At 43.4% G+C, this 27,460-nt stretch overlaps 2 protein-coding genes across 3 annotated transcripts; both read right to left on the bottom strand.

The window, feature by feature from the left end:
- Positions 1 to 549: 549 nt before the first annotated feature.
- On the bottom strand, positions 550 to 13,020 carry LOC146651781 (calmodulin-1). Of its 2 annotated transcripts, XM_085381219.1 has the most exons (6): positions 12,892 to 13,020; positions 8,157 to 8,187; positions 7,271 to 7,414; positions 3,388 to 3,494; positions 2,365 to 2,500; positions 550 to 1,648 (listed from the first exon to the last, which is right to left on the bottom strand). In XM_085381219.1, the coding sequence occupies exons 1-6, from the start codon at positions 12,892 to 12,894 to the stop codon at positions 1,620 to 1,622; spliced, it is 450 nt and encodes a 149-aa protein (XP_085237345.1). In that variant the 5' UTR covers positions 12,895 to 13,020; the 3' UTR covers positions 550 to 1,619. The 2 variants fall into 2 exon arrangements, with proteins under 2 accessions (XP_085237345.1, XP_085237346.1); XM_085381220.1 differs by lacking the exon at positions 12,892 to 13,020.
- A 3,668-nt stretch (positions 13,021 to 16,688) lies between these two features.
- LOC146651782 (26S proteasome regulatory subunit 4) lies at positions 16,689 to 26,425 on the bottom strand. The gene is made up of 11 exons (XM_085381683.1): positions 26,382 to 26,425; positions 25,814 to 25,867; positions 25,110 to 25,206; positions 24,693 to 24,817; positions 24,017 to 24,202; positions 23,161 to 23,289; positions 22,968 to 23,064; positions 20,073 to 20,262; positions 19,070 to 19,221; positions 18,473 to 18,627; positions 16,689 to 17,015 (listed from the first exon to the last, which is right to left on the bottom strand). Exons 1-11 carry the CDS (start codon positions 26,382 to 26,384, stop codon positions 16,881 to 16,883), a joined length of 1,323 nt encoding a protein of 440 aa, XP_085237809.1. The 5' UTR covers positions 26,385 to 26,425; the 3' UTR covers positions 16,689 to 16,880.
- Between the last annotated feature and the right edge of the window lie 1,035 nt (positions 26,426 to 27,460).

The following is a 27,460-nucleotide window of genomic DNA, read 5'->3' on the forward strand; positions in this document are numbered from 1 at the left end:
TCTGGCTTTACTTTCAGACCTTTAGGTAGCACTGAGGCATGGCAGAGCTTGCTCCCTGTTACGTTGCCTCTGTCCGTGCGTGTTGTGTAAAAAGCTGTGGCCCGGTTTGCCTTACTAGGACAAGCCAACATGGAGTCGTTGGCAGAAAGCAGGAGGGTTTATTCAAACTCCCACTTGCCTTTTCAAAAACCCCCAACATCCCAGTTACAGCATGCTCCTGTTGCCTAGCAACCAGCTGGGTCTCGAGAGGGAAGAGGCGTCACGGATGTGTATGTATATCCACGGCTGAGCGGGAAAGCAAACACATCCTGCTGCCTCTCCCTCCCCTGCGAGCGCTCGCTCTCCGTAAACCTCACCGCCATGTAAAGGAGTATCACACACCACCCGGTCCTTCTCAGCACCACCCAAAGACACGGCACATGGAGAGGATGATCAGAATTATTTATTGTTGACACATTTGTCTACTCGGTAAACAACATACAGACTCATTATGCTGTCTTTATAGATCATTTTCACAATCAAGCATAAGAAAAATGACATAAGACACGATAAAGTTCATGGTCTTTTATTTGAAAAAAAGAAATAAAGACTAGCATGTACAACTTGGAATGAATGTAAACTGAACTCAGAAGAACATCTGCAAAGACCGGTGTGCCGACACTCCTAACAGCATGCGCTGCGAACACAGTACACCCCTCACTATGCTCACGTCTGAGTCGAGAAACAGAAGAAGAAAAGTGAAGGCCAGTGATTCTCTCTTGCAAGAAAAGAGGACAGACACTGCATCTCAGCGAGAAAAAAGAAAGATAAGAAAAAAGAAATGAGAAAGCTCACCGTAAGACTCTTTAAGTCCCCCCTCCTTTCAAAGGGCGGGACGCACAACTACTAAGATGGCCGTCCAAATAACATAACAAAAACAAAAGAACATGCCAAACATTTGAAAATGTTTTTTGTACATTGTGGGGTTTTGTTTTTTCCACTTTTTATCTAGCATACATTAAGTCCCGTTCCACTTTAACGCTTGAGTTAGAACCTGTTATATTCTCTCATCTTAACAGTACAGAGTTCCTTCTCCAAATACAAAAAACTGTACCAAACCAACAAGAGGACAGCTCATAGTGGAATCAGCACGCTCTGGTAGCCCGGAGGAGGGGCGGAGGTGAGGGAGGGGTCGGAGGGTTAGGTTAGTGCTCCGGTCTCAAGCTGCATGCATGAAGAACAGAAAACAGAGAGAAAGAAGAGATGGCCAGCCCAGACTTTACCACTAGCAAATGGAACTGGAAGGAGTTCACCAAATGCTGCTGCTTTAGTCTGAAGGGAGTTACAGGGTTTGTCGTTATTATTTTTACTTGTTAAGTACTGATGCTAAACTGATCTCCGGGGGGGAGGGGACAGGATCACTAACCATTTTCATGCAGATATTTTTTGTATGTTTTTATATTTTTCCTGTGTGGACAGAAGGATATTTTATTTCAACATTCAATTATTTTCTATACAGAAACAGTATGAATAAATGAACATTTTTTCCAAGAGGTAAGTAAAACATTTTGATTTTTTTTTTTTTATCCTTTTTTTGTTTGTTTTTCTTCTAAGAGGGGGCAGGACGGGGCAGGCAAGCTTCACTTTGCAGTCATCATCTGTACAAACTCTGCAAACAGAGAGAGAGGGGACAAGAGACAATGAGGACATTGGGTGTGCGGCTTTGGCACAGCCAGTAAGAGCAGTCACCTGCTAAATTGTTCAATGCTTTATTAATTTTTTAATCAACTTGAGCAGGTTCAGAACACACATACTAATTAGTGTCCCCTTTCCAAACAGCTTCCGTGTTCATCTCATTAAACCCGTTTGATTAAAAAGCTCGAGCGTTGTGCTTACAGCTGGGGAGAAATGTGATGGTGAAATTGACAAGAGTGAACAAATAAAAGGAGGTTTTCGTGTATCCGGTCGGAGTGTAGAAGTAGGGCACTTTGCAGCCAGGACTTATGGACTGTTCATAATATATCAACAGCCTTCTAGAAAATGAGCGCAGTCTCTCGTGTAATGTGCCAGGGGACCAACAGTGGGAGGAAGGGAGGACGAGGGAGAAAGAGTGAAAAGGCTCCTGGCGCACTGATGATAATTCAGGAGGATGGCTTTCTCCTATCTCTGTTTCAGCAGGCTCCATCTATACCCCCCATCTAATAACTAATATAATGTGCGGCTGGCTTGTCTTGCGGTCGCCCTCAGAGAAATACAGTTTGGCAAATGAAGCGCTCCGTTCTCCCTGTTTAATAAAAGCTCGCACCCTGGCCTAGAAACTAAAGCTATTTGTGTAGCGTGACATTTTAGCATGCACTTTCCTTTGCGCTCGTCACAGTCTTTTACCTTCGTAGTTGACCTGTCCGTCTCCGTCGATGTCTGCTTCTCTGATCATCTCGTCCACCTCCTCGTCCGTTAGCTTCTCTCCCAGGTTCGTCATGACGTGACGCAGCTCTGCGGCGCTAATGTAGCCATTTCCGTCCTAGAAACGGAGCACGGGAACAATCGCATCAAGCGGTAAAACAAATACCCTGCAGGCTGACAACTGCTCAGGTAAAAATGGAGTAAGTAAGTAAGGAGAAGGTGTTACGCAAGCAGGAAGTAAACGAACAGACGACTTTTCTTTGCATCAGGTCTATTTTCTGTCACATACAGGCTACTGTTACAACGGGAGATGCTCGTCTTCAATTCTTGGATCTTCATGTCAAAGAAATAGGATATTCCCAATATGGTCATCTCAAAAAAGTTTGACCCACCTGCTGTTCAAACTCTGTTTAGGAAGGGCAGCCAATCAGAAGAAGGCTGACATAAAGGAGGAAGAAAGGCAGCTTGTTCCACACAGAGGAGAAACTGAGGGGCTTCACAACGGCCAAGAACGAGACAACTAAGGATTATTGTGTGGATTGTCTAACGCTACTGTAGTAGAGTCCAAAATAAAAACCACTGAGCTGGAAATGAATAGAATAGCTCTGCTTTAATTGAACATTAGCCTGGCCTGCTGTAATAAATTTACATTATCATGCAACTTAATAACCAAGAGGTTAAGGCGCATACCACATGCATCCAAATGCCATTTAGTCCCTGCGTTACCAAAGCATTTGCTGCATTTCTTCCCCCTCTAAAACTAATCTTAAAAAGGCAAAGAAAACAAAAAGCTCTCCCTGCTCTGAATTATCGGGCTTATTTGTTATTATGTGTAAAGTGCTTTGGGGTCCTTAGGGACCAAGTAAAGCGCTATACAAATACAGGCCATTTACCATTTATTTAACAATCCGTCGACCTCTTGTTCCACCAAAACCAAAACTTCAGCTTGGAAAGCACGGACGCTGTGCTGTAATTCCTTAATGATGCTCTTAAAAGCTTATTTACCTTGTCGAATACCCGGAAAGCCTCGCGGATCTCCTCCTCGCTGTCTGTGTCCTTCATTTTTCTGGCCATCATGGTCAGGAACTCTGGGAAGTCAATGGTTCCATTACCTGCAATGGGTGATCAACGGGGCGCGTTTAATCAGCAAAAAACTGCAATTACGTAAAAGCAAACACTGATAAGTAGACATAATACAACGCAGCATTTAGCTGATGAAAAGCACAAAAATACTCATTTATGTCCTTCTGCTGCTGCTGTGTATTACAGAAACATTTATATTAGCATTTAGGCCACGTCTGCTCTTCAAAGATGTTTTTGACAGTGAAGCTTGAGGCTGAACAGTTCAAAAATAATTTATCATACACCTTTACTGCTGTGCTAAACATATCTACTGAAGGCTGGGAGGAGGAGGAGGAGGAGGGGGGTATGTGTGAGGGTGACTCTGTGTATGTATGTGCTTCCTTTTCTTCCTTAGGGGAAGCCCTTGGAAAATGTTGCGTATGTTATAAGCAACGCAGCAGGATTGCAGTGAGGGGACCCATGGGCAGTCATCCATAATGCAGACATTTAGTGTACTGTGCAGCTTTGCCTTCAAGGAGCCTGCATGTATCGAAAGATCTCTTGTGGCCCCACAGTCACAAACTGAGGCTGGAGGGAGAACGAGAAAAGGTCTGGATGCTCCGTCCCTCCTATCCATCTTTGTTGCTCCTGTTCCCTGTAAAATATCTACTATTTTGTTTGCAGAAAAAGTGCAATATCTGGCACACGTGAACCAGCGATGGCTTTCCAGATGGTGCTAATGGTAGCTGCTATGCTAGTGACACATGCATGTGTGTGCAAATCGATCAATATCCATGTAGGTGTTGTCAAGACAGGATTACCAAAGGATCAGACATTCCTGACAGTGCAAGGCTCTATGGGGAGCTTAGTGGCTCACCAATAACACCATAAGAAGGAGGCTGGGAAAGCTGGTGGGGGACGTAACAGATCTCCAGATCTATTACAAGATCTGAAGAATCAGTAAGAACTATGGGAAATGTATTTTCATTAACAAGTGACAAAAAATACCCAGAAATTTATGAGGGAATTGAAATGAAGGTCAGGGACACCAAGGGCAAAGTAACCATGAGGATTAGCCCTGGGGTGGGATTGTGGGCAGATTAACCAATGGCAGAGCATGCCTTAGAGGGAGAGCTAAAGAGTGAACAAGAGGATGGACGTGTATATCAAAAAAGGAATGTCGTAATGTGATGGGGCAGATGGCGATCTCATGGCCTGCGGTAGCAGTCTAAGGACCTGTTATCTAACACAGAGACATCAAGCAGCACCGAAGGGAAAACACATGCTGCCACTGGGGGGTTGGGAGAGATGGATATTGGGGGGGGGACCACAATCCAAGGGGGAAAATAACAAGAGAGGTAGCCCTTGAGCGATATCTGTACAGCTGCACCTCAGGCCAGCTGCAACAGCAAATGAGGAAGAACGGTAGAAGCAGATGGATGAAGATAGGGAGGAAGGCAGATGGGAAGAGGAAGAGAAAAGGGTGGTAAGATAAAGAGAGAGAAAAAAAGAGAGGGAGGGAGTGAGTGGGTGGCAGAGAGGGAGCTGGAGATGAGGGAGATGTGAAGAGGAGAGAATGTAAGGAGTGAACCGAGTGGGAGATGGTGCGATTACACATAAGAGGTGCTGACGCAAACTATAGAAGGCTGAGGCATCTCGACACTTGTGTGTGGTCATTGGATTTTCCTGCATCATAAAGCCAGCGTCCATCCCAGAGCCGGGAAGGAAGGGTCGGGTTGTGTAATGATGACGAGTGATGTGCTGCAGCTAAAGCTTGTATTTTAATTCATAATTACGCTTGTTTTTTATCCTGTCTTAAACATGATGTGATCTTCTTTTAGGCTGAGGAATATAATAGCTCCCGGGTGTTTTACAGCATGTGTGGTTATGCTTTCGTGCTCAACTCTGTGCGGTGGCGAATTAAAAACCAGCATTTCTATCTGATACCACACCGACACAGTGCCGTCTCTAGCTAAAGCCTTCCATCCTGTCTCCATTTGTTGTAATTCTTTACCCCAGCCTCCTTGTTTGGTAAATAAAGCTGATTTTCAATGGGCCAGCTGACATCCCATGGCTGCTGATGTGGGTACTGGATGTGCAAAGCGCAGAGAGGCCTTATGTAACCACTTTTATTTTCCATTACTAGCTTCACTGCTGTCTGACCTAGATTGCATCAGCCAAGGGAGGCAGAGGCAGAACAAGGGGATGTTAGTGTGTGTGTGTGTGTGTGTGTGTGTGTGTGTGTGTGTGTGTGTGTGTGTGTGTGTGTGTGTGTGTGTGTGTGTGTGTTCGTTCTTGGGTGTAAGAGAAGGGGAGGGCATCAAGGGTTGTGGGAGGACGTTTCAATAAAGGGGCAGCCAAGCTGCGACGCAATTGATTTCTCCTGATCAATGTGCTCCCATTTACGAAATCCTATAAGCTGACAGAGCAGCACTGAGGTAAAGGCCCCACTGAAAGCTAACATCCTGTGCAGCTCAAGGACGGCCAACTTTTGAGCTACTAGCCAACAACTTGGATTCCTGTCCTCTAACTCAGTTTGCTGTCTCACTATGTCTGTTTCACACTGCAGCGCAGGGACGGATGCACAGGAGAAGAGAATTATGTCAGCCGACGGTGGTTCAACATGGGCTCGGTAACGCTGAGCCTTCGACACACAGCACTCACCAGCACTGAACACTCCTCGTGCACATCCATATGCGTGACACTGACAACTGTGATGGAGCTGAACGCACGGTGACTAAACTGCTGACACAGAGAGGATACGTCATCTAAAGATAAGGCTGGCCGGACAGTTGGCTTGGACAGTTGGTTGACAGTTGGCAGAAAAGGGAGGGACGTGGGCAACAGCACCGCTGATGTGTTTCGAGAAAGGGCCGTAATGGATGGTCGAACTAATCCCTCGTCCATTTGTAACAGAGGTTTTATCGCTAAAGTCACGCAATGAAATGTTAACTAGAAATTAAAGTCCCACCCACCCCATTAGACCATCCAATCAAATTAACAGACAAATCTCCAAACAGTTAGTCCTCTTTTCCCTAGCTGGGACCACATCCTCATTTAGGTTTGATAGTGTTTCTAGTACAGAATGGCAGATGGCGTGAACATGAATTGAGGCTGCAGTCTGGGGACTGGATGCAGATCCCCATGTACTGACAAGAAGTGAATGAATTGAAAAACAGAGGGTGGGTGTGTGGGTGGGCCACCAAAACAACAACGAACAGCGTGCAGCGTGGGGGTGGGGTCCACATATAGACAGAACCAGAAGGGGTCTGCATGGAGGTGAAGTCCCACTCCTGAAAATCAGTTAAATTATGTCCAACTGTATTTAGGCAAATGAGTCGCAGTTGTGTAATTTTTGCTGCTTCTCTGTTGGGAATGACAGCTGCCGGTCATTTTGTTGATTAAAAGTGGGGCCGTTACAGGAAAGGATCATATTAACCCAAATGTTCAAACCCATCTCCCTGGTTTAGAACGTAAGTCTTGTTTTTGTAGCCTGGACGCACCGTACCACAAATAACATCCACGTGCATCCCTCATTCTAGTCGCCTATATTGTTTTTGGATTTGGAAAACGTTATTGTTCAATTATCACATCAAACACAAACTCTTCACCTTATGGCACAAAGACGGGGTTAAAAAAATGTTCTCAATAAAAGTGATAATCGTCAACATAAAGTTAGGGTAGTACTTTTTCAACCAATCAAGAAAACTTCACTGCCTTATATGGCACCTAGGCATGTACTGAACTGACAAATCATAATTGTAATGAGTAACTTTACACAGTTTTGTTAGTCTAATGCCAAGAAATGAAGCGTGAGTATACTGACCATCAGCATCCACCTCGTTGATCATGTCCTGCAGCTCAGCCTCTGTGGGGTTCTGGCCCAGCGACCTCATGACGGTGCCGAGCTCTTTGGTGGTGATGGTGCCGTCACCATCCTTGTCAAATAAGGAGAAAGCCTCCTTGAACTCTGTGGGGGTTGGAGGTGAGAGCGCCAGTTAGATTGCTGTTGCTGTGCAGTTAGAGAATAGGTTGTGTTGGGACGCTGCGGTCAGGTCTAGAAAGGTCAACTGATTCTCAACTAACCTGCAAAGCTAATGCACACGTGTGCCGAGCTCTGACTGCACAAAGAAGTCTTATAAGACTCAGAAGACTGGAAGTGGGAAAAAGCCAGCGTGTCTGTTTTTATCTTTTGAACAAGCAGGCTTCTTAACTACAGGCCATAAAAACCCATCCAGAGATTGAAAATAGGCAATAGTGAGCATCAGCCTTGAGGCTTAACACAAGCTAATTAGCCACAGAGGGGCTTTGAGTGAGAAGAAACTGTGCAGCTTTCACTTTTTTCCCATCATTTATTATTAAGAATATCAAGGTGCCTCAGTGATTGAGACTGTTCCTAAGCTTGGCTTTAAAACCGTCTATGTGCTGCACGGGTTTCAGCCTTGACTTATGATTGCTGCAAATAGTTCTTCCCCTTATGTCCTGTTCATTTTGAAATGATAATGATCTGCTGAGGGAGGGCGGGTGCCGAATCTTTCAATGTTCTTTCACTTCATGTTCCCTATAAGCAACATGGAAACTGCCAGAACAGCTAATGGGAGACATTTCCTTACTCAGTTCTGGAACTTTACAGCATGTAAGTGATCCACTAGTACACAGGGGACATCGCACCAAGAGAAAAGGGGAAGTAGGGAAAACCTGCTTGTTCTTACCTGCAATCTGCTCCTCTGTTAGCTGGTCAGCCTGTGTGGTTGGGGGGGGGGGGGAGAGAATGGATTGTTATTGTCACAAACAAACAAGTCTTAGTCACAGGGCAAAGATTGCAAATCCCAAGTAGTTTTGTCATTACATTCCTCATCATCCCCACCGTGCAACCACCACACAGCTAAACACTGGCCACAGTGTTCTGGGGTTGGCTGGCTTCAGCTAGGAGCTCCTGTTGGGGCTGCCAAAACCTACCCACAACAATACTCCAAATGGGTTTCCTTATATTTCTTATCAAAATAGTGTTTTGTTCTCTCATATAATAGTTAACTGCCAATTACATGGCAGTAAGTCTCAAATGTAATGCTATAAAATTGACGCTAAAAGCTAGTAATCAGGTTTTGCTCACAGTGAGAGCGGAGGCTTACCGTCATACCGTCAAGGTTGTATTTGTAAGACTGGCACAGAGCTAACACATAAAAGCACTACATGAAGGTGATGTATGAAATGTAATTTCCAGCCGAAGAGTGGCTCCCTAAGACTGACGTCCTCGTGTATAAAAGTAGGCTACACCATAGCAGTGCTCACAAGGAGGACTGCTGGGTAACAAGATACTGCAATAAATTTGATTAAGTGCTGCCTCCAGACCAGGAGTCAAAGTTTAGGCGGGGTTGTTTCAGGACATATCAGTGCCGGCGTGTTTTCCATAACCGTAGTAACAAGAATAATGGCCTGGCGGGTTGGCCCGGCTTGGTTGCCCTCCCAGCCCTGCTCGCTGTGCCAGCTGGAGCTGTCTTAATAGCTCAGAGTGACTCACACATACTTTAAATGGCTTGAAACCGAGCATCCACCACCAGGCCTTTTACATAGATTTATTAAGCTTGTTTGTAAAAAGAGCCAGCGATTTCAAACAAACACCTTCAGCTGTAAAAGTGTGAATACAAAGCTACTGGTGCAGATAACTCCCACCGGTACACTCCAATCTCTGCCTTATAAAACATGATTTTGGGTTTTTTATTAGTATTGTTAACAGAACGCTCTGACATCATTGTGCTTGGCAGCAAGGAAGGAACACACACAGACAAACATGGAAGAGTAAGCTAGGGCGCACACATACACAGAGTCCCTTTTAATAGCATTCTTCCTCAACACCAATACTTTCCACCCCCATGTTTCCTGTGAATTAGTCAGAGTAGCCGGTTATGCCTCAAAGCGAATTCCTGCAGCCCATCAGTGTGTTTATGTGTTTGCACATGTAATTTTGCATTGGGTACAGACAAACACGCCCTCCAGGTCGTACCTATACGCCGTAGCTATGGCGATTTGACCCTTGTGAAGTTCACATTTGGGAGTGAGAGTATCTTGTTTTTCTCAGTTAAACCAGTAAATCAAATTTGCTTCATACATTTGCTCTGACTGGATACGATTTAGCAGATCACCACACAATGTGCTGCCAGATGACCTTTAACTTTTCACCAAAGAAAGAAGCCTCACGGCTTGAGCAGTAGCAGCAGGCTGGGGATGGATCGATTCAGTCAGCAAGGGGTTCACGAAGAACCTCGCGAGCACTCGTACAATTAGCTGACCTGACTCAATAACCTGCTCTGAACACGTTTCTTTCTTTCTTTCTTTCTGCTTTTTTCCTCCCTGCCTCTGCCCTCCTCCTGTCTCCACTTCCATCTGATGGAATAGGAAATGTCAAGAGACAAAAGCAACCTCCCCGACGCTGACGTGCCACTTGGGTCGACCGATATTCTCAGTCTCATCTTTGTATTTGAGTTCTGCTGCTGCTCTCTTCCTCTTTACATTTTTCGTCCCTTATTAACCCCTGTGTGAATTTCTCACTGTGTTCATGACTCCACCTTCCAGTCCTCCCTTAGTCACCCTCTTTGTCAAGCTGTGTTGCTTGTGCTGTCTCTTGCTGTCTCTCTAAGCGGACAGGGTGTGGGCACTGGTGACTCAGTACTATGGAACCTCTCCTGGCTTAGGCCCAAGCTGTCGGGGCCTTATGGTGCCGCAGCACCACTGGGCTCACTACTGACCCATCTCTTCCTGTCCTTCCTCCTCTCCCTGGCACTTGTACCTCTGCCAATATTTCCTCCTTCAGACCTTTTCTCCTCTGTGTGTCCCTTCTTCTCTCTCCATATGTGGCATACTGTTGAGAGGAAACTCCCAATGATTCACCATCCTCACTGTCTTATGGACAGCCATGTTTGCTGCCAGGCTTCCGGTGTTAAAAATGGCTTGTTTGGGGATGGGGTGTGCTCTGCTGGCAATAATTCACTGGCACGAGTGGGTCAACCACTCCCACTGTTGCCTGGGCAGTCAGCCCTAGCTATGCACTCCAAACAGGACTGCGGGAGGCAGGAGACAGTTCCCTGGGCCAGCGTAAAATAGCTTTTAGCTCTCACTTCCTTCCATATCAGGCTTGTACAAACACTGCATTCGCCTATGTTCATACTTGATTTAATTAGATAGGGGATGCAAAATAGCGCAAGAGAACACCATCAACTATCATCTTCTTCTTTAACAGCCTGTTATCAATGTTTAATGTGCATTTTTTTTTCTCTGCTGCTGCTCATCTGTCACCGAGGTGCCCTAACAATTCCTGAGCTAGCATCTCTGCATTCACCAAGTGAAAGGTGCAGAACCAGCTGTCAGTCTGACAGATGGGTATGACACACACACACACACACACACACACACACACACACACACACACACACACACACACACACACACACACACACGGTCCTGTTCTATAGTAGCACTGAGCTCCACAGCGCATTTAACACCTCTTCTCTTTGAGGCTGGACAAAAAAAAGAAGAGAAAAAGAACAGCGAGGCCTCAGGGCCGAGCTGTGTCTAATGGGAGTGAGGATGGTGTAAACAACACCAGGCTCCCAACATCCTGCAATGGGGGCGCCCGTTCACCATATGGCTGGTGGTGGCAGGTGACCGGGTACTCCATTGTACTTCATTGCCGCCACACACTGGGAACACGGGACCTGGCTAGGTGTTGTCGGCAAGCGTATAAATTATTCACTGCACTGGATAGGATGTCAACTGAGTTACTAAACATGCATCAGCAAGCAAGCGCGTAACAGGAACAGGATAGGGCCTTAGCCCGGTCCCGCTACATATTCGATACGTCCACCTCAACGGGGGAGTCTGTTTCCACTTCAGCGCATGTATTGATGCAGACAAGGGGGCTTACGGCCGTGGATTAAACTTTTCAGAGCGGCTGATACAAGGGGACAACTATTCCCCTTTACACTCCAATTACTGCACTGCGCTGCAACATGAAACTGCATCACAGCTTGTTACCATATATGGGGTATTTGATTGCAGCAAAGGGGCTGGAGGAGGTCTACAGCTTCTTGACCTCCTTGAGCCATTAATGAGCTATCAAGCCCGATAATCAATGGATTAAGCTCGAAGGCCTCTTTTCCACATCCAGATCATTTCCACTTGTTAACTTCTCCTCACAGCCAGCAGAGAGGCTCTGCCTCGTTAGCTGGTTGCAGATGTCAAGAGTGTGTGTGGCTTCAGGGATCTGGTGAAAATTGTTAGTTGCCCCCCCCTCACAGAATTCAGGTTACTGCATTCTGTAGTGCAAGCCTGCCACTTCCCATAATTCGCAACATCTGGTTTTGGAAAAAGTCGACTGAACTCTCCAGCTGCTGATGCCTTTTTTTCTTTTTTCTTTTTGCGGTGACCAAGCGCCACAAAGAGCTTCTTGGACAACTCACACAGGCACCACATTTGCATAACATCGAGAAAAATTTGCAAAGAGCCAAGCAAATCAGCCACCATAACACAAATAGATAACCCCGCTTACGATAAACCACCAGTAAAGGCTGCATGCATTAAAGGTGGAATTGCGTCTATTAGTGGTTGTTTACAGGCCGGGATGACACGTATAATGTAGCCATAACCTTGCAATTACATAAATATGGTCAGTTTCCGTTGCGGAACACTGACGAGATACAACAACCGTTCCCCATCATGACACGGCTCGGCTCGACCAACAAGGTGGTGCAACCTAAAAAAAAAGAAAGAAAGAAAGAAAAATCGAGGGAGGGAGAAGCAAACGCAGCCGGTTCGTTTTCCTTCTAATTACCAGTGCTGCGTTCACGTTGCGAAATTTACCGCGCTTCTCTGTTCAAACACGCTTCTCCCGGCTGGGGAAACAGCGCTTTATGGCTCGGCTACGTTTCTCCGAACGATAGGTGTGCTTCTCGGTAAGGTGTGCTCCTCAGGCGGATTGTAAAAACGCACCCTAACTCACCCGTGGCTCCAGAATTATGCCGTAATAACCCAGAATAGCTTGCTAGTTACACCGTTAAACTAGTCCAAGAATTAATTCGATATGCACCGTGCAGCCGTGAAGCGGCTACTTGACCCCATATAGCCGAATAGCCAATAATGCTGTGTGAATTGCGCAGTTATGAAGCATAAAGCAAACCCATTTGGAAGTGGACAGTATTTCCATTTAGAAAGTCACTAAAACGGACAGACAAAACACATAATAGTGTACTTCATATTGCCCCATGCACTAGCTTAAAAAATGCGCCTGGCGGGCGTTTTCCGCCTCCTCCGCGCATACCGGATAGCTGATAAGAGGAATCAATGACTAAACAGTTAACATACACGTATGGTAGGTTTGCGCTTCTAATAAGCAGGCTTTCCCTACGTTTAAAACACATTTCCCTACTAAACGGAATGAATGACAATACATACCATGTTGGATGGGTTGTGTGCTTGTTGGTCTGTGGAGGCAGACTAGGAGTGTAGTCGTTCCTTAGATGGAGTTCCACTGGCGGGTTAGGAGTGAGTGTATTGGCCGTGGTTAGAATGGGGATTGCCTCGTGTATCCCTCCGCCACACTAGCACTGATCACTCACTTCCTTATTTTCAATTCAGGGCTGTTGCAGCAGCAACAGCGACGCGGGCCTCCAGCAGTGGACACGTCAATCACTGGGGCCAAAACGCCTGCAGTACATGGAGAGAGCGTCCCTGCACTCGTGTCAAACTACACAACTTGGGATGTGGCAGACATGCAGTTATTTTACACATTATTCTACGTTTTGTGTTGTTGTTTTTCTTTTTGATGCAGACAAACACCGCTGCCCATGTTGTTGAAATTCTGAGCCTGCTAGTAAACATGATCTGAATAAATATTTCTAGATGTTACTTTTTATTCACTTGGATGTTTGCTGACTAATGCAGACTAATATTGCTTATAGATTTACATGGTTAGTTCCCCTTGGGAGCTTTTAGGCAATAACTGAATGAAGCAGCAGTAAAGCAGCACATTAAAGTTAAGCCCAACTATTTATGGAGCCATTAAGATGCATATAAAGACCATAATTAACTTTAAGTAGAAAAGAAGGAGTGTGAAGCAAACCATTAACACCTTCATCTTTATCAAGAATAAGATGAGGCCACATTTCAGAGGATAGCATGCACTAGTAAATTGTTTGACCGAACTCCAGTGATTAATACTTATCTGGAAACACTGTAAAAACCTTTCCTACAGTTTGATAATTAGCGTTAGCCAAAAGTTTATTTTATTATTGGTAACAAGTTTAGCATTCAATGTTCAAAACTCACGATGTGGTGGTAAAAAACATACTGTGTCTTTAAATTAAAAAGAGATCGGAACAGTTGAAGTCTGGCAACTTCACTGGGTTTATAAAATGACGAGTTGTAAAGTAAAAATTACAAGAAATTTTGACGCTACCAGCTATAGCTCAGGATTTACATTGTTATTATTATTCTAGGGGCAGGTATGTTTTACTAATATGGGTACTAGTTTGCAGTCGCGGAAGGATACCGCCAGTGTAGGAAGCCCGGTTGACGCCGGAGATTTGCTGTGCCGGTGTGTGAGGTCGCTTCTGATTGGCCGCTGCAGACCTGCAATATTATACTCCATGTGTCGGCACCATCGATTGGCTACACGGGACCTGCATTGCACCAGGCAGTGGCACTTGATGGAAACAGAATAAGTACAAATACATAAAACTTAAAAACAACGCGCCTTTCAGAGCCTCGCTTTCGCTGTTTGAGGAGTTTAAGCAATTATTTATTTTGTATAATAATAAATTTGACTGGGGCGAGAGGAGAAGCGACGGCTTTTCATTCGCGAGGGGTAAACATTTAATAGGCTCGATATAGGAAGTGCGCACATTTGCTATTGGCTGCCACAAAGGTTTGGAAGGCCTGCGCGAAATTAACAGTAAAGCACGGCGGGGTTGCTAGCTGCTTGTTTTCGGTCGCAGACGAGAAAAGGGGAGTGGGTTTAAAAATGAGCCGTCCTGTGTTATTACTCTTAGTAATAACAGTGGCTGACTCCTGGGTATAACACTGTGACTTGGGCAGGTGGGAATGACGGTGCAGAATTTGGCAGAGCAGACGGCATCGCAGTGCTGTCACAAGAGTCCGCACACACACCACCAAGACCCCCGCCACAGAGTGTGAAGCGTGCCCGACAACAAAGCACCACCCAGCGGACAAAGTGGAGAAATTTTGGACGCTTGTTTACAGCAGCCAGGCGGGTAACAGGAGGACGCCACACACTTCATAAGGACAAAAAATGCCTCGTATGAAGGGTATGAATCCTTCATAAACCATTTCTAACAGTGAGATGACAGCGTGTGGGTTGCTGAAATGTTTCATCAGTCGCAGCTTTGTTTCTCAACCTTGATCTTAGAGAGAAGACCTTTGGTATCCTGAGACTAAACTGATACAAGGCCCCAAAATGTTTTAAATCACAGTCAAAGCTATTTTAACAGCAGAACTTTGAACATTACGACTCTTCTCCATACAACCCCCCCCCCCAAAAAAAAAAAAAAAAAAACATATGATGCAACAGTCATTATGACTGTATTTATAATTAGATATGATTAATATATCTACAGTTACAGAGTAGCAGTGGAACTGGTCACCAAGACAGATCATCCTTTAAATATCTTCTTAGATATCTTAGTGGAAGCTTTAGCCCGGCATAGTGCGTCTATGTGTTCCAGCCGGGCTCCTCGCAGCCCTCTCATCAGGTCGAGTAACTAACTCAAGTTGAGCCGTTTCATTTGTTAATCTGCTGGAACTAATCGTGACCTCTTACTGAATTTGTTCAGTGTTTCGCCCTGTTTAACGGGAGAAATGGCCATTACATAAGCAGATATACATTTTTCCTGCTATTGCTTTGCATCTCTCCGACTCTCTCTCACACATTTGTGTCTTTTCTTTAAATTGTTTGCTCTTTGCAGAATCAGAGGCGAAAGCATGAGCTCTGCTGGTTATTTTCCAGCACAAATGGCATATGAAACATAATATTGCTGTTTTGTATGTATGCCTTACGATCCCCTTTTCTCACCTTAAACCTTTATGTTCTTAAAAAAATTAAGGGGGGCGGGGGATATGTGGGGCTTACCTGAGACAGTATCAGAGAATGATTAGTCAGCCATTAGGAAAGACTTTGAGCTGTTTAAAATATACAAATACATTGATACAAGATTTGCAAGGCAAATAAGTATTTAAATATTCCAACCAACACAAAGACAATTAAAGGCATTTCTGATACAGCACTTTGTTCTTTTTTTTCTCTAATACACGGGAACTTCAGGGGTTTTGTTGTTTTTTTGGGAGAGCGCATTAAATGGAAACTATCAAAGTGTGTCGACACCCAGCTGCATCAGCTCATATTGGTGCGTGTGTGTGCACGCGCTCACGGGGGCTGTTAATACCCAACCCCAGCCTTGAGCTGACAGGGCAAATGTCTCATTATAAAACACGGCACCCATCTGCCGGCACCCAAACGCGCTGCGCTTGATTTAAATGTTTTTCTTTTTTTACCCCCTTCAATTCTTCCATTTGCTGAATGAGCTGCAGTTGAAATGCGTGACTGATTTAATAAGGCGAGAGAGCTTGCGAGGAGGGGGCTGCAGAACAGCAGCAGCAGCTCGGTCCTCACTGGAGCCCGGTGAGTGGTTTGATGCCCGTGCTGCATGGGGCCACTTTCTGCTGAGCAGCGAGTTGCACATGGCTCCACATCAAGAGGAATTAAATCAACGCTGCCGCTCTCCGTGTGTCACACTGCAGCAAGGGCAGCTTAGCTGGATTTACTTAACTTGGAGGCTGATTTAAATAGGGGAGGGGGTTGTGCGCACAAACATAAACATGTACCAAAACCCACTCTGCATTCTCTAAACACTTAAAAAGTTGGGCATTAGTGCAGTGACATTATGCAGCTCCTGGAGGTGACGGCTGAGTGAAACATCACAATCAGGGCGTTTCATCCCAAACATTCTGAGAATCTCTAAATAGCCAGTGTGCTGTGCTGCGTATGGGGAACACACAAAACAAGACTTTGTGTATTAACAGGACTATTTATGACACTCGGGTCAACGGGAGAAGTCTCATAATTCATGTGAATATCTCAAAATGTTGTAGCCAACCAATGAAGACTACAGGAAGTGAAAAGGAAGCAGATGCTGCTGCAGCAAAGTGAAAGAAAAAGTGATGAGAACACGCAGTGATTAGATATTATATTTTGTCATTTATTGTTTTAACACGTAACGGTTAAAGGAGAGCGGGATAAGCCAGACATGACATGCACAAAATATATCAAACTCTCTGAGGAGGCGACTCAGCTGCTGCCTCCTCTCTTTCACACAGCGATAGATAGTGATGGGGTGGGGAGGATGAGAGAAAACAAAAATGTTTCAAGGTTAGAGGTAAAGCCCCTCTGGCGTGCCCTCCTGCTTCTTGTACAGAACGTTCTCCTTGGACTTTTTGAAGTCTTCGTTGGTGACTTTCATTCGGCGCTCTCGCAAAGCCATGAGGCCTGCTTCTGTGCAGATGGCCTGGAGGATGAAAGGAGGAAACACAGGGAGAGCAACAAGAGTCAAACTGGAGGAAAAACAAGCACGTTACACAGTCTAAAAATAACGTAGACTGGTTGTGATAACAGCTCTGATTTGTGCTGTTATTTAGATTCTTAAGTTTATCTTCCTGGATAAATGCTTCATTGAATAATCTCAGGCAAAACCTACGAACATCTAAATAGAACGTGAAAACGGCTTACTTGAAGGAATTCGATACAAATATGTGACAAAGCGGTACGAGCTATAATAAATAAACAGCCGGTTGTTTGTGGCTTGACTTGATGTCAAACTGACCATGAACAGTCATGTCAGTCAGAGTCAGACAGAGCCTTAATGTTTAATGTTTGTCTGAGGAAAGAAAGGACATCCCTAATATTCAAACTCATTGTTTGCTTCCCAAACATTTCCATTTAAATGTCATCCAAGAAATCTCCATGTGTCATTCTGCCACGCTCCACACGAGGGCAGCAAAGCTGTGTGAGTGATCCGAACACTTTGGGCCAGGTCTTTTTTTAACGGGGAACTTAATAAAGTTAATTAAGTGTTGATGTGAAAATCATTTAGAAAATCAACCCCCGCTTGCTTTCCTTCAAGCAGCCTTTTCTGCTCATTATATTCCCCGTTTTGCTGAGCCACAGTGTGAACTGGCTCGCCGCCAAGCCCTCACACAATCAATAGATGGCTGCAGCATCAGAGCGAGGCCGGAGCAAATGAAGAAAGCAGGACACAGCTCCTCTGCTAGGATGCAAAGAGGCTGGACATGCTTCGTATTTCACTCATGTTTTAAACAGTCCAGCAGAGATCCCTACGCCAATTCAGATTTCAGGTTGAGCATCTTTATCGATTTCTATTTTTCACACAAATGCACAAAAAAATTTAATGGGGTGAAACATTTAAAAACCATCTAAATGCTTTGGCAGACAATTTGAGCTTGGTGTTAGCTAATGCTAAAGCAGTAAAGTGGTTAATAGACTGGTAGCTAAAACTGTCAGGTCTACAAGTACAGCCACAGTTTCAGCTTTTGGAAGTGAACAGCAAACTTTGTGGGGTAATTTCTTAACACTGAACAAGTCATTTCATGGTAGTTTTATTTGTTTACTAATTTTTAAAGTTTAAAAAAAAATAGTTTTAATGTGAAAAATTATTTTCCCTGTGAATTAAAAATGGATTTCCTGTTCGGCAGAGTCTGCATGGAAGGGAAAAAATGAGCAAACTGAAGTTTGCATTGAGCAGAAAATTCAATACAGTTCGAGTTCAGCCTCACAGCATTCACTTGGTCAAACCATCACAGCTGGAGGACTGGGAGGGAAAAACTTGTGCTGAGCTAGAATGTGTCAGTTTCTGTCTTCAGTTATTGTTTTTTGTGCTTCTTTGTACTCTGAAGAAAAAGGTGTGAGTGCCAAAGAGAGAGAAAAAAGCCTGTAGTCTTCTCTTACCTTGATGTCTGCTCCCGACAGGTCATCCTTTGCCAGGATGAGGTCATCGAGGGTGACATCATCTGCTACTGTCATACGGCTGGTGTGGATCTGGAAGATCCTTCTTTTGGTCTTCTCATCGGGAAGGGGAAACTCAATCTTACGGTCGATTCTCCCTGAGGAGTACGACAGAAAACAAAACATCACAAACTGACTGTGACTCTGTTCTGCCACGAGTCTGTTAGTCTTCAGCAGATCAATGAGTCTCACTCAAAAACCGTCTTGTTAATCAAACTCAGGTGATCAATCATACATTAATAATGCAGGGAAGATATTTATGGAGCTACTTTTCTCATGACACTCCCAACACTGTTCGTAAGCAGGACTTGGAGCAGTGTTTGCTAAAGCTTAGACAGCACTGAGTCTTTTCTGGAAAAACACTGAGGAAGAACATTTTACTGCTCGTGGCTGATTAGAACAAAATATGAACAGTCACTTCCAAAAGCAGCGCTGCAGTGACTCAACAAAATGCAGCCATGTCCTGAATGTCAGTCTAGTTTACAGTACTGTGGATGTGAATAAAGATGGAAGGCCGGTGACAGTCACACTGGTACTGACCGGGTCTGATGAGAGCTGGATCGAGCGTTTCTATCCGGTTGGTGGCCATGATAACTTTAACGTCTCCCCGCGAGTCGAAGCCGTCCAGCTGGTTGAGCAGCTCCAGCATGGTCCTCTGGATCTCCCTCTCACCGCCGGAGTTAGAGTCGTACCTACACAACACAGGCAGTGAACACACCACGTGAAAATCAAAGGCATCCCGTACATTGTCTCCCGTCATGGGCTTGCTTATGGTCCTCCATCAAACAGGCTTCATTTGTGTGGCACCTTTTATTCAGCTTAAAGTGAAGGCTGAGAATTAATCAAGATAAAAACTGGAGAATGTGCTGGACAAAATGTAGACCTTCATCGAGGAGAAAAGGAGGAGGAGGTGCACTGACTGTCGAAATCATAGTGCAGCCTAGTAACCTGCAGTCTGAGGTTCATACAACAAAGTCTGTTTGTTGCAGTGATCTCACAGCGCTCAACAAGAGCAGCACATGCAGCAAGCAAAGAAAAAGAAAACAGTTACAATAGACACATGGGCAGAGGATGGGAACAGTGACACACACTGCTCAGAATTGTTTTATCCTTTAAAGTTTTTACAAACAAATCAGGGAACTGAGCAGCTTTTAATGTCAAGTAGTGCCATATTTTCCTAGCAGCACTACACTGTGCAGCCACCACTTTGTGCAAGCTGCCTGTGGTCACAGAAACACATTTCCTATTGCAAAGACTACACCCTGAACTATTACAACCTGCAGCAGGGTGAGAGGCAAAATGAAGTGTAAAACGTGTAAGAAAGGACTGTGCAGTGTAACTGATAAACTCAGCATCCTGTACTTGAGATGACGAAAACCCTGCAGCAGCACATCACCTTGCACTGTTAATGTGCTGTGAAAGTATATAAAAAAAACGCCGCCATTTATCACACATACTAATCAACACCTTGGCGTCCCCTTCCAGCTCCTCAGCAGCACAGGTAAAGCATCACTGTGCCGATGCTTTCAGAGCTTCTTTTTACCTCTTTGTGCCGATGGCGTCAATCTCATCGATGAAGACAATTGAAGGGGCGTGCTCCTCTGCTACCCTGAAGAGTTCTCGCACCAGCTTGGGCCCATCTCCCAGATACTTCTGGATCAGCTCTGAGCCCACCACACGCAGGAAGGTGGCTGATGTCTGATTGGCTACAGCCTTGGCAAGTAGTGTCTTACCTGGTACATGCATAACAGAGGAAAGCGTAAAACATACCTGCCACACGTCTATATAACTCCCTAAAAGAGTATAGTTTAATCCAAGTGAAACAGAGTCCAGCGTAGGACTGGACTCTGTTTCACTTGAACCTTAATCTTTCATTTCAATGCAACATGAAGAACAGTTAGTCTGTGACCATGAGCCTGCATTCAATTGCGGACATTTCCAGTAAAAATGGCGTCGCAAAGAGCTCATTACACAAATGTCATTTCCTGTGGCTGCTGACAGAAAGATCACCAGCTACAGTTTCTAAGAAGGCTTAACTCTTTACCCCTATGGAAGCCTCCTAAAAGTAATGCTTTAAGCTTTGTGCAGTTTGTGTCATATTTCAGGCCTGCTTACAGAACACAACGACTGGCTTTGCATCAGAAGTTAGTGAGGGTGATCTCTGCCGACGCAGCTACCCTTGAAAAATTTTTTTTTGTAAATTTTCTATTCTAATTGTCCTCAAACAAAGTTTTTATTGATTTATACTGAGGCGTCAGAACCCATCATTACGGGTAGACGGGAGATCATCAGATGGAATCTTTATAGGGGAAAGAGTTACACAGCTTTCCATAACATAATCACAGCTAACTCGCTTGTATTACTCACTTAGCTTTATCGCTTTCCATGCATTATGTATTTAACATTACTGGAAATGTTTTATTAGAAGTTAAAAGGATTTTATGAACTCTGAAGATAAAATATTAAACACTGAGCAGCTAAATTAGGAACTCAATCATCTGCACAGTTCACAGACACGATGGCCTTCACACAAAAATACCTTCACTGAAAGAAAGTCAACTTTCTGCAGTCGCCGTACTATTATTTTTCTGTTTAAGATATTTCTCAAAATCCCCTCAAGACAACCATTTTTAGAGTGAAATTGTGAAACTATGTTGCTATGTTTGTTTGGACGCCCTTGAAAATTACAGAATAAATAGCCAAACATATGAAGTGTACCAAAATACATAGCTTTGTGTAGGGCTGGGCTATATCATACCGTTCACGGGAATACCAGTATAATTTTGGGCAATGATAGAAAAATGAAATATCGCGATAGAATGTGGGTAAAACGCGCATGCGCACACGTCGGAAAAAGCATGGCGGTGAAAGCAGATCGTTAAATGAAACGGATGAACCAGAACTGGTTTGTAAAAATGCTGCAGCTTCACTGGTGTGGAACTGGTTTAGCTTTTGTCCGTCAGATACACAACAAAGCACTATTTCTGGTAGCGCATGCTAGCAGGCCGTCGTTATTACCGTGTTTTTGGAAAATACGGCACACTTAAAATCAATCCTTTGATTTTTCTGAAAATCGACAGAGCCCCTTATAATCCCGTGCGCCTTATGTATGAACTCTGGTTGTGTTTACTGACCTCGAAACGATTTTATGTGCACGGCGCTCGAAAATCTGTTAAAGGTTTCAGTACGACTTTGCTGAGCTACGAAGCCGCACCGCTTGATGGATTGTCGGAGCATTACGGCTATTGTAGGCGGAGCCTCGCGGAGTGATACGTACTGTGCTTCAACATAATATTACTGTATTGTGTGTGTATAACCTCTTTTTAAGTTTTGTGGATGTTATACATGGTTATGCTGAGGATATGTCGGCCAGTTTCCACTGGAAATGTTTTTTGGTTAAACTGTCAGCGAGGAATTTGCATTTTCACTGTTACATTTTTATATAACTTAAATGCACATAAAAAACAGCTGCTTGTTTAAGTGAAAATACATTGATGGGGTTTTTTTTTTTTTGCACTAATAAAGTTGCGGAGTTGTAAAGTATTTTGTCTAGTGTCAATTATATCGTCAATTATATCGTTATCGCAAATTTTCAAATGTATATCGTGATAAATATTTTTGGTCACATCGCCCTGCTCTAGCTTTGTGTTTTTCAACATCTCTGGTTCAATTCTAGCAGGAGAGACAAAGCCCCACTGGGGAGGTGTCAGGAGGAGCATCTGGCGTATAACTCTCCCAGATCAAACATGCAGAGCTGTCTGCTGTGGCGACCCCTCGTGGCAGGAAAGCAGCCCAAAGCATCTTTCTACGTGAAACGGCAATGACATGCAGCGCCTCATAAAAAACACCAGCGAGCTCCAGACACGACAGTGAAATTTACAGCTAAGTCAAAGCACAATGCATGTCCCAGTCATTGTGCTGGGACATGCTGCTGACATCGTCTTCAGTCAAGAACAGATTTTATGTAAACTCATAAAATGAGATATTCAAACAGTGTCGTGTGATTTCTGAGCAGACATTAAGCGATTAAAATATTATAAACACTTGTGGTGGAGTTCACTGTACAACCAATCACCACCACAACAACAACAGTAAACAGGACTATCACTTCTTTTTAAAGGCAGAAACTGATCTTTGGACACTTTATTAAAAAGAACTGATGGCAGAGTTTTTCTTTCTTTCACACTGAATATCATATTATAGTGCCTTATAGTGGAGTTTGAAAATTACAGAAAAGTATTAATATTTAAAGGTTAGATCTGAAAAGGATCTTAAAACTCCTAAGAAGTAGGATGAATGGAGAGATGACACAAAACCACTAAAATGATTTCATAGGTTATTATTTCCCTACAGCATGACTAATATCAGTGTGGACACTAATGTTTGTTGGCAGGAGAAAAAAATTTTAAGAGCCTAAACCCACAGTTCAGAGACTTACCTGTGCCAGGTGGTCCATATAAGATGACTCCTTTGGGAGGCTTAATGCCCATCTCTTCATAATACTCTGGATGTGTAAGAGGCAGCTCCACTGACTCCTGTTAGAAATTTGTTTAAAAATGCAGTTAATCTCTAAAAAGAAGCACTTCACTATAAGACGTCAGTTTGGCTTCTGGCTTCTTGTCATAGTGTACCTTAATCTCCTGGATCTGATTGTCCAGTCCTCCGATGTCAGCATAGGTTTCTTGTGGGGCTTTTTCCACCTTCATCACCGTCACCAAGGGGTCAGTGTCATCCATCAGTACCCCAATCACAGCATGAACCTACAATAATATACAAACACAAGACAACTAGTGTGAATTTTTGAGGTCAGCTAAATTCAGTTTTGGGGAATTGATTAATACTCACTGACCCAAGGTCAATGAGTATTAAGTTAGGTGGTGGAGTTGGGTCAAAAACACTGCTGGGAAGTTCATTAACACTTTTTTTTTTGGTCTTCACTGGTCCTCTCTTCTTTGGTCCTCTCCCCCTGGAGGGGAGAGGGAGGGGAAACAGGAGGACAAAGGAGGGGGGAACAACTAAGCTGTAGTGCCTCTTCACCTCACTGTGCAATACCTTTTGTGCAATACTTTTGTAAATAGTCAACGGTGCAATAGACTCAATACTTGAAATGTGCAATTCACTTGTATTTTTATTCCTATTTATTCTATTTATCCCCTTCGTATATTTTATTTATATTGTCTCTGTATTTATATATATATATATATATATATATATATATATATATATATATATATATGTGTGTGTGTGTGTGTGTGTGTGTGTATATATATATATATATATGTGTGTGTGTGTGTGTGTGTGTGTGTGTGTGTGTGTGTATATATATATATATATATATATATATATATATATAATATTCTGTAACTCTGTAACTTCTGTCGGTGCTGTGCTTTTTTGGAAATCGAATTTCCCAGAGGAACCCACCCGAGGGATTAATAAAGTTCTATCTAATCTAATCTAATCTAAATAAGAAAATATTAATATTACCTTGTGGTTGAGCAGGACAGAGCAGCCTGGCTCCAGAAGATCCTTATCCACAAAGGACAGGATACTAACGTAGTGCTCTGATCCCACTGAGGTGGACACAATGGCATGGTTGTCATCTATGATTTCTTCCAGAGTGCCTACAGACATGGGGGTCCCCCGCAGGTCATCTACCTTTGACCTTTCCTCCTGTAAACACAAACAGCACTGGAATAACTTCATTTGATCCAGACATGGAGCACAAAATGAAGTCAGGTACAAATCAGAATCAGAATCAGAATACTTTATTGATCCCTGGGGGAAATTATTTTTTGACAAATACTGTCAAGATGATCCCACGCTGCTTTAATTATGCTGAGGTATCTGGGTTACAAAAACAAGCCAGACCTCAGCATAATTAAAGCTCCACTGTGTGTTTTTAACCCAGATATGCTTTTACTGCACAGCAATGTGTTTGGGATCATTGTCATTTTGAAAAAGGAAGTCATTGGAAGTCAGATGCTATTCAGGTGGTACTGCATGATGAATTTGAATTCTGAGGTCATAATTAATTAAATTAGTTAAATTAATAATTAATTTTGACAAGATCCCCAACACTACTGTTTTGTTTTTGGTAACTTCATTTCACCCAGACCTGCTTCACAGAAAGAAGTGTGGTATTTGAGGTGCAAATGCTGACCTCCTGTTTCTCTTCCAGGGGCTTCATCTGCTCCTGGTTCCTGATAAACTCTTCCTCCATAAGCAGGTAGTCTTTGATCCGTTCCTGCTTCAGCAGCTTCAGGCGGCACTGAGTGTGAGGTGTAACTGAAAGCAAACAAGCAGAACGTCAAAAAGATGCACAGCATATAACCCAGTTGATACAACCACAAATATTATGTCACACAAAGGAAAAGATTTCAACTTTAGAAACTGCCAATTATCCATGATATCTTGAGTAAAAACAAAGTGTCCAGGGATGCATCCAATGAATTCACACAGAATATCGAATAAAAGCATGGAATAAAATGTAATTATGAATGTCAATTTTCTGATCTACAGGAAAACAAGCTGGCAGCAGAGATTTTTGTTCCCAGTGCAAAGCTTTTCACTCCTTTACCCAATGGTAGTTTGCTTGCAGCATCTGGTCCCTTGGTCTTCTTCTTTTTCTTGCCAACTCTGGTGGGTATTGGAGGCTCATACTTCTTTTTCTTATCCTTCATTTAGCAGAAAAAGAACAAATTAACAGTGGGAAACATTATATACAGTTTCAAAGCTCAAACTACTTATGTAACAACATAAACACATCCTATCAGCCTATTATGTAGGACCTTTGAATACATACCAATACATACAATCCATTTCCTCAAACCATGACGCCAGCAAAATGCAACCCACTATGTAAGGAAGCCACCAGATCCCCTCACTTTAGAGGTAAGAATTCAGTTTCATGTCTTTCATTTGGCACTCGTCTGTTGTACAGTCATGGAGAAAAATGCACATATTTTTTCTGTTCTTTCAAGATTATCCCACAGAGTTTAAATAATATTTTAAGTCCAGGCTCTGTGGAGGCCAATCCTTGACTGATGGTGTTCCATTGCGTAATATTCTATCCACAAATGCTTTTACTGTGTTGGTTGTGTTGGGTTCATTACCATGCCACATTAAAAAAACAAGTCTGGCTCATTAGAAGTAAAATGTGGCATGAAAACCTTTGCACAGTATTGGAAATAAAAAATAGTGACAAGAAGGTACGAGGTACTTGTTCAGACGTCACTGTAAAGATAAACCTTTGCTACCAAAACAATCAGCTGGCATTCTCACCTTGTCATCCTTCTTGCCTCCTCCTGGACCGTGGCCTCCACTCTGGCTTTGTCCCTAGAAGAAAAACACACTTGTGTTAACACAGTAGAAATTAAAGAACGAGTTCACTTTGTCTCTTACAGACGATTATATCTGTAAGCCAAAATCACCAGTTAGCTCAGCGATATATTTAGCGCCTCACAGGCAACTGGAAAGTGCTAGCCCTTTATTTTACACCACGGGAAAAACAAACTTTAACAGAGAACCCGTTGTGCTTTTTAAAACATTACTAACATTAGAAAAATAGATGAAATCATCGATCGAAAATATGAATGGCTTAGATGGCTGAGAGCTTCGACAACGGCACCCGAGGAAAAAAGCAAATGTCGCTAGCCTTTCCTTTCGCTAGCAGACTGATGTTTATGTTTAATTCCATTTTTACTCCACATGTTATACATAAAATAGTCTGAAAGAACGTGGCAGCGCGTATACTGGAGTTTAAAATGAGAAGAATAAAGTTTAAGTAGCAAATAATAGGTTTCAATATTTTAATTTTAAGAGCCGTAGAGAAAATTGCTTGCTCACTTACCATTGTTGCTCGTCGCTATCGAGTGACGTCACAGTACGGCAACACTCCAGGACAAAAATGTGTCAGCCGGAAGAGTTTCACTGCATGGAGAAGTGAGTTGGCAAAAACCTCTATGTTTTATTTAACGTTCTGTGTAAGGTTATCGACCAAAGCCGTGAACGAATTCTACGTGATATTAAACATTATTATGTAGTTACTGTGGAATAAAACAAAAAACAACTGGTCCTTCTTTTATTGATTAGCATGGAAATACTTAAAGTGAATACTTAGCAGTTGATAAGTAGAGAAAGTAAGTCAACAATTTAGTACATTTTAATAAGGACACAGATATTTTTTGTTCACAATTCATTTTAGGGATAGAGATGTTTGCAGACTCCAGTCCAAATTTTGAACATCTTTGCCAAACACATCATCTAATTTAAGTGGTATTACATACAATGGATCTGGTAAGAATTCACAGTGCTTCACTTCTTCCACATTTTGTTCAAAACCACTTTAAAAAACAAGTCCCACGTGTCATTTGCTCAATACTTTGTTGAAGAATGTTTTGCAGCAATTACAGTCCATTTTTGAGTATGACGCTAAAAGTTTTGGGGCAGTTTCTTCCATTTTTCTTTGCAGAACAAGTCAAGCTCCATCAGGCTGGATGGGAGCTGTGCAGCCCTTTTCAGATCTCTCCAGAGATCTTGAATCAGTTTTAAGTCTGGGATTTTGCTGGACCACTCAAGAACATTCACAGAGTGGTAGCAAAGTCACTGCTTTGTTATCTTGGCTGTGTGCTTTGGGTCATTGCCCTTTAGAAGATGAACCTTTGCTCCATCTGAGTTCCAGAGTGCTCTGGAGTAAGTTATGATCAAGGACATCTCCGTACATTGATGCATTCATCTTTTTCTCAACCCTGACTCGTCTCCCAGTTCCTGCTGCACAAAAACATCCCCACAGCATGATACATGCCACCACCATGCTTTACTGTAGGGATGGTACTGGCCAGGTGATGAGTGGTGCCTGGTTTCTTCCAGACATGAGGCCTGGCATTCAGGCCAACGATGCCAATCTTTGTTTCATCAGAGCAGAGATTT

This window comes from Rhamphochromis longiceps, linkage group LG15, assembly GCF_057381845.1.
Source record: "Rhamphochromis longiceps isolate RC_006_pf linkage group LG15, R_longiceps_female_GT1.1, whole genome shotgun sequence".
NCBI lineage: Eukaryota > Metazoa > Chordata > Actinopteri > Cichliformes > Cichlidae > Rhamphochromis > Rhamphochromis longiceps.

What these genes read in the sequence shown, in the direction of transcription:
- LOC146651781 (XM_085381219.1), bottom strand. An exon ending in CAACGAGGTGGATGCTGATG is followed by an intron (nt 3,495 to 7,270) that starts GTCAGTATACTC and finishes CACCCATTGCAG; the next exon opens with GTAATGGAACCATTGACTTC. An exon ending in CTTTCCGGGTATTCGACAAG is followed by an intron (nt 2,501 to 3,387) that starts GTAAATAAGCTT and finishes CTCCGTTTCTAG; the next exon opens with GACGGAAATGGCTACATTAG.
- LOC146651782 (XM_085381683.1), bottom strand. An exon ending in ATATGGACCACCTGGCACAG is followed by an intron (nt 20,263 to 22,967) that starts GTAAGTCTCTGA and finishes TGCATGTACCAG; the next exon opens with GTAAGACACTACTTGCCAAG. An exon ending in TGTCGGGAGCAGACATCAAG is followed by an intron (nt 17,016 to 18,472) that starts GTAAGAGAAGAC and finishes TTCATCCTCCAG; the next exon opens with GCCATCTGCACAGAAGCAGG.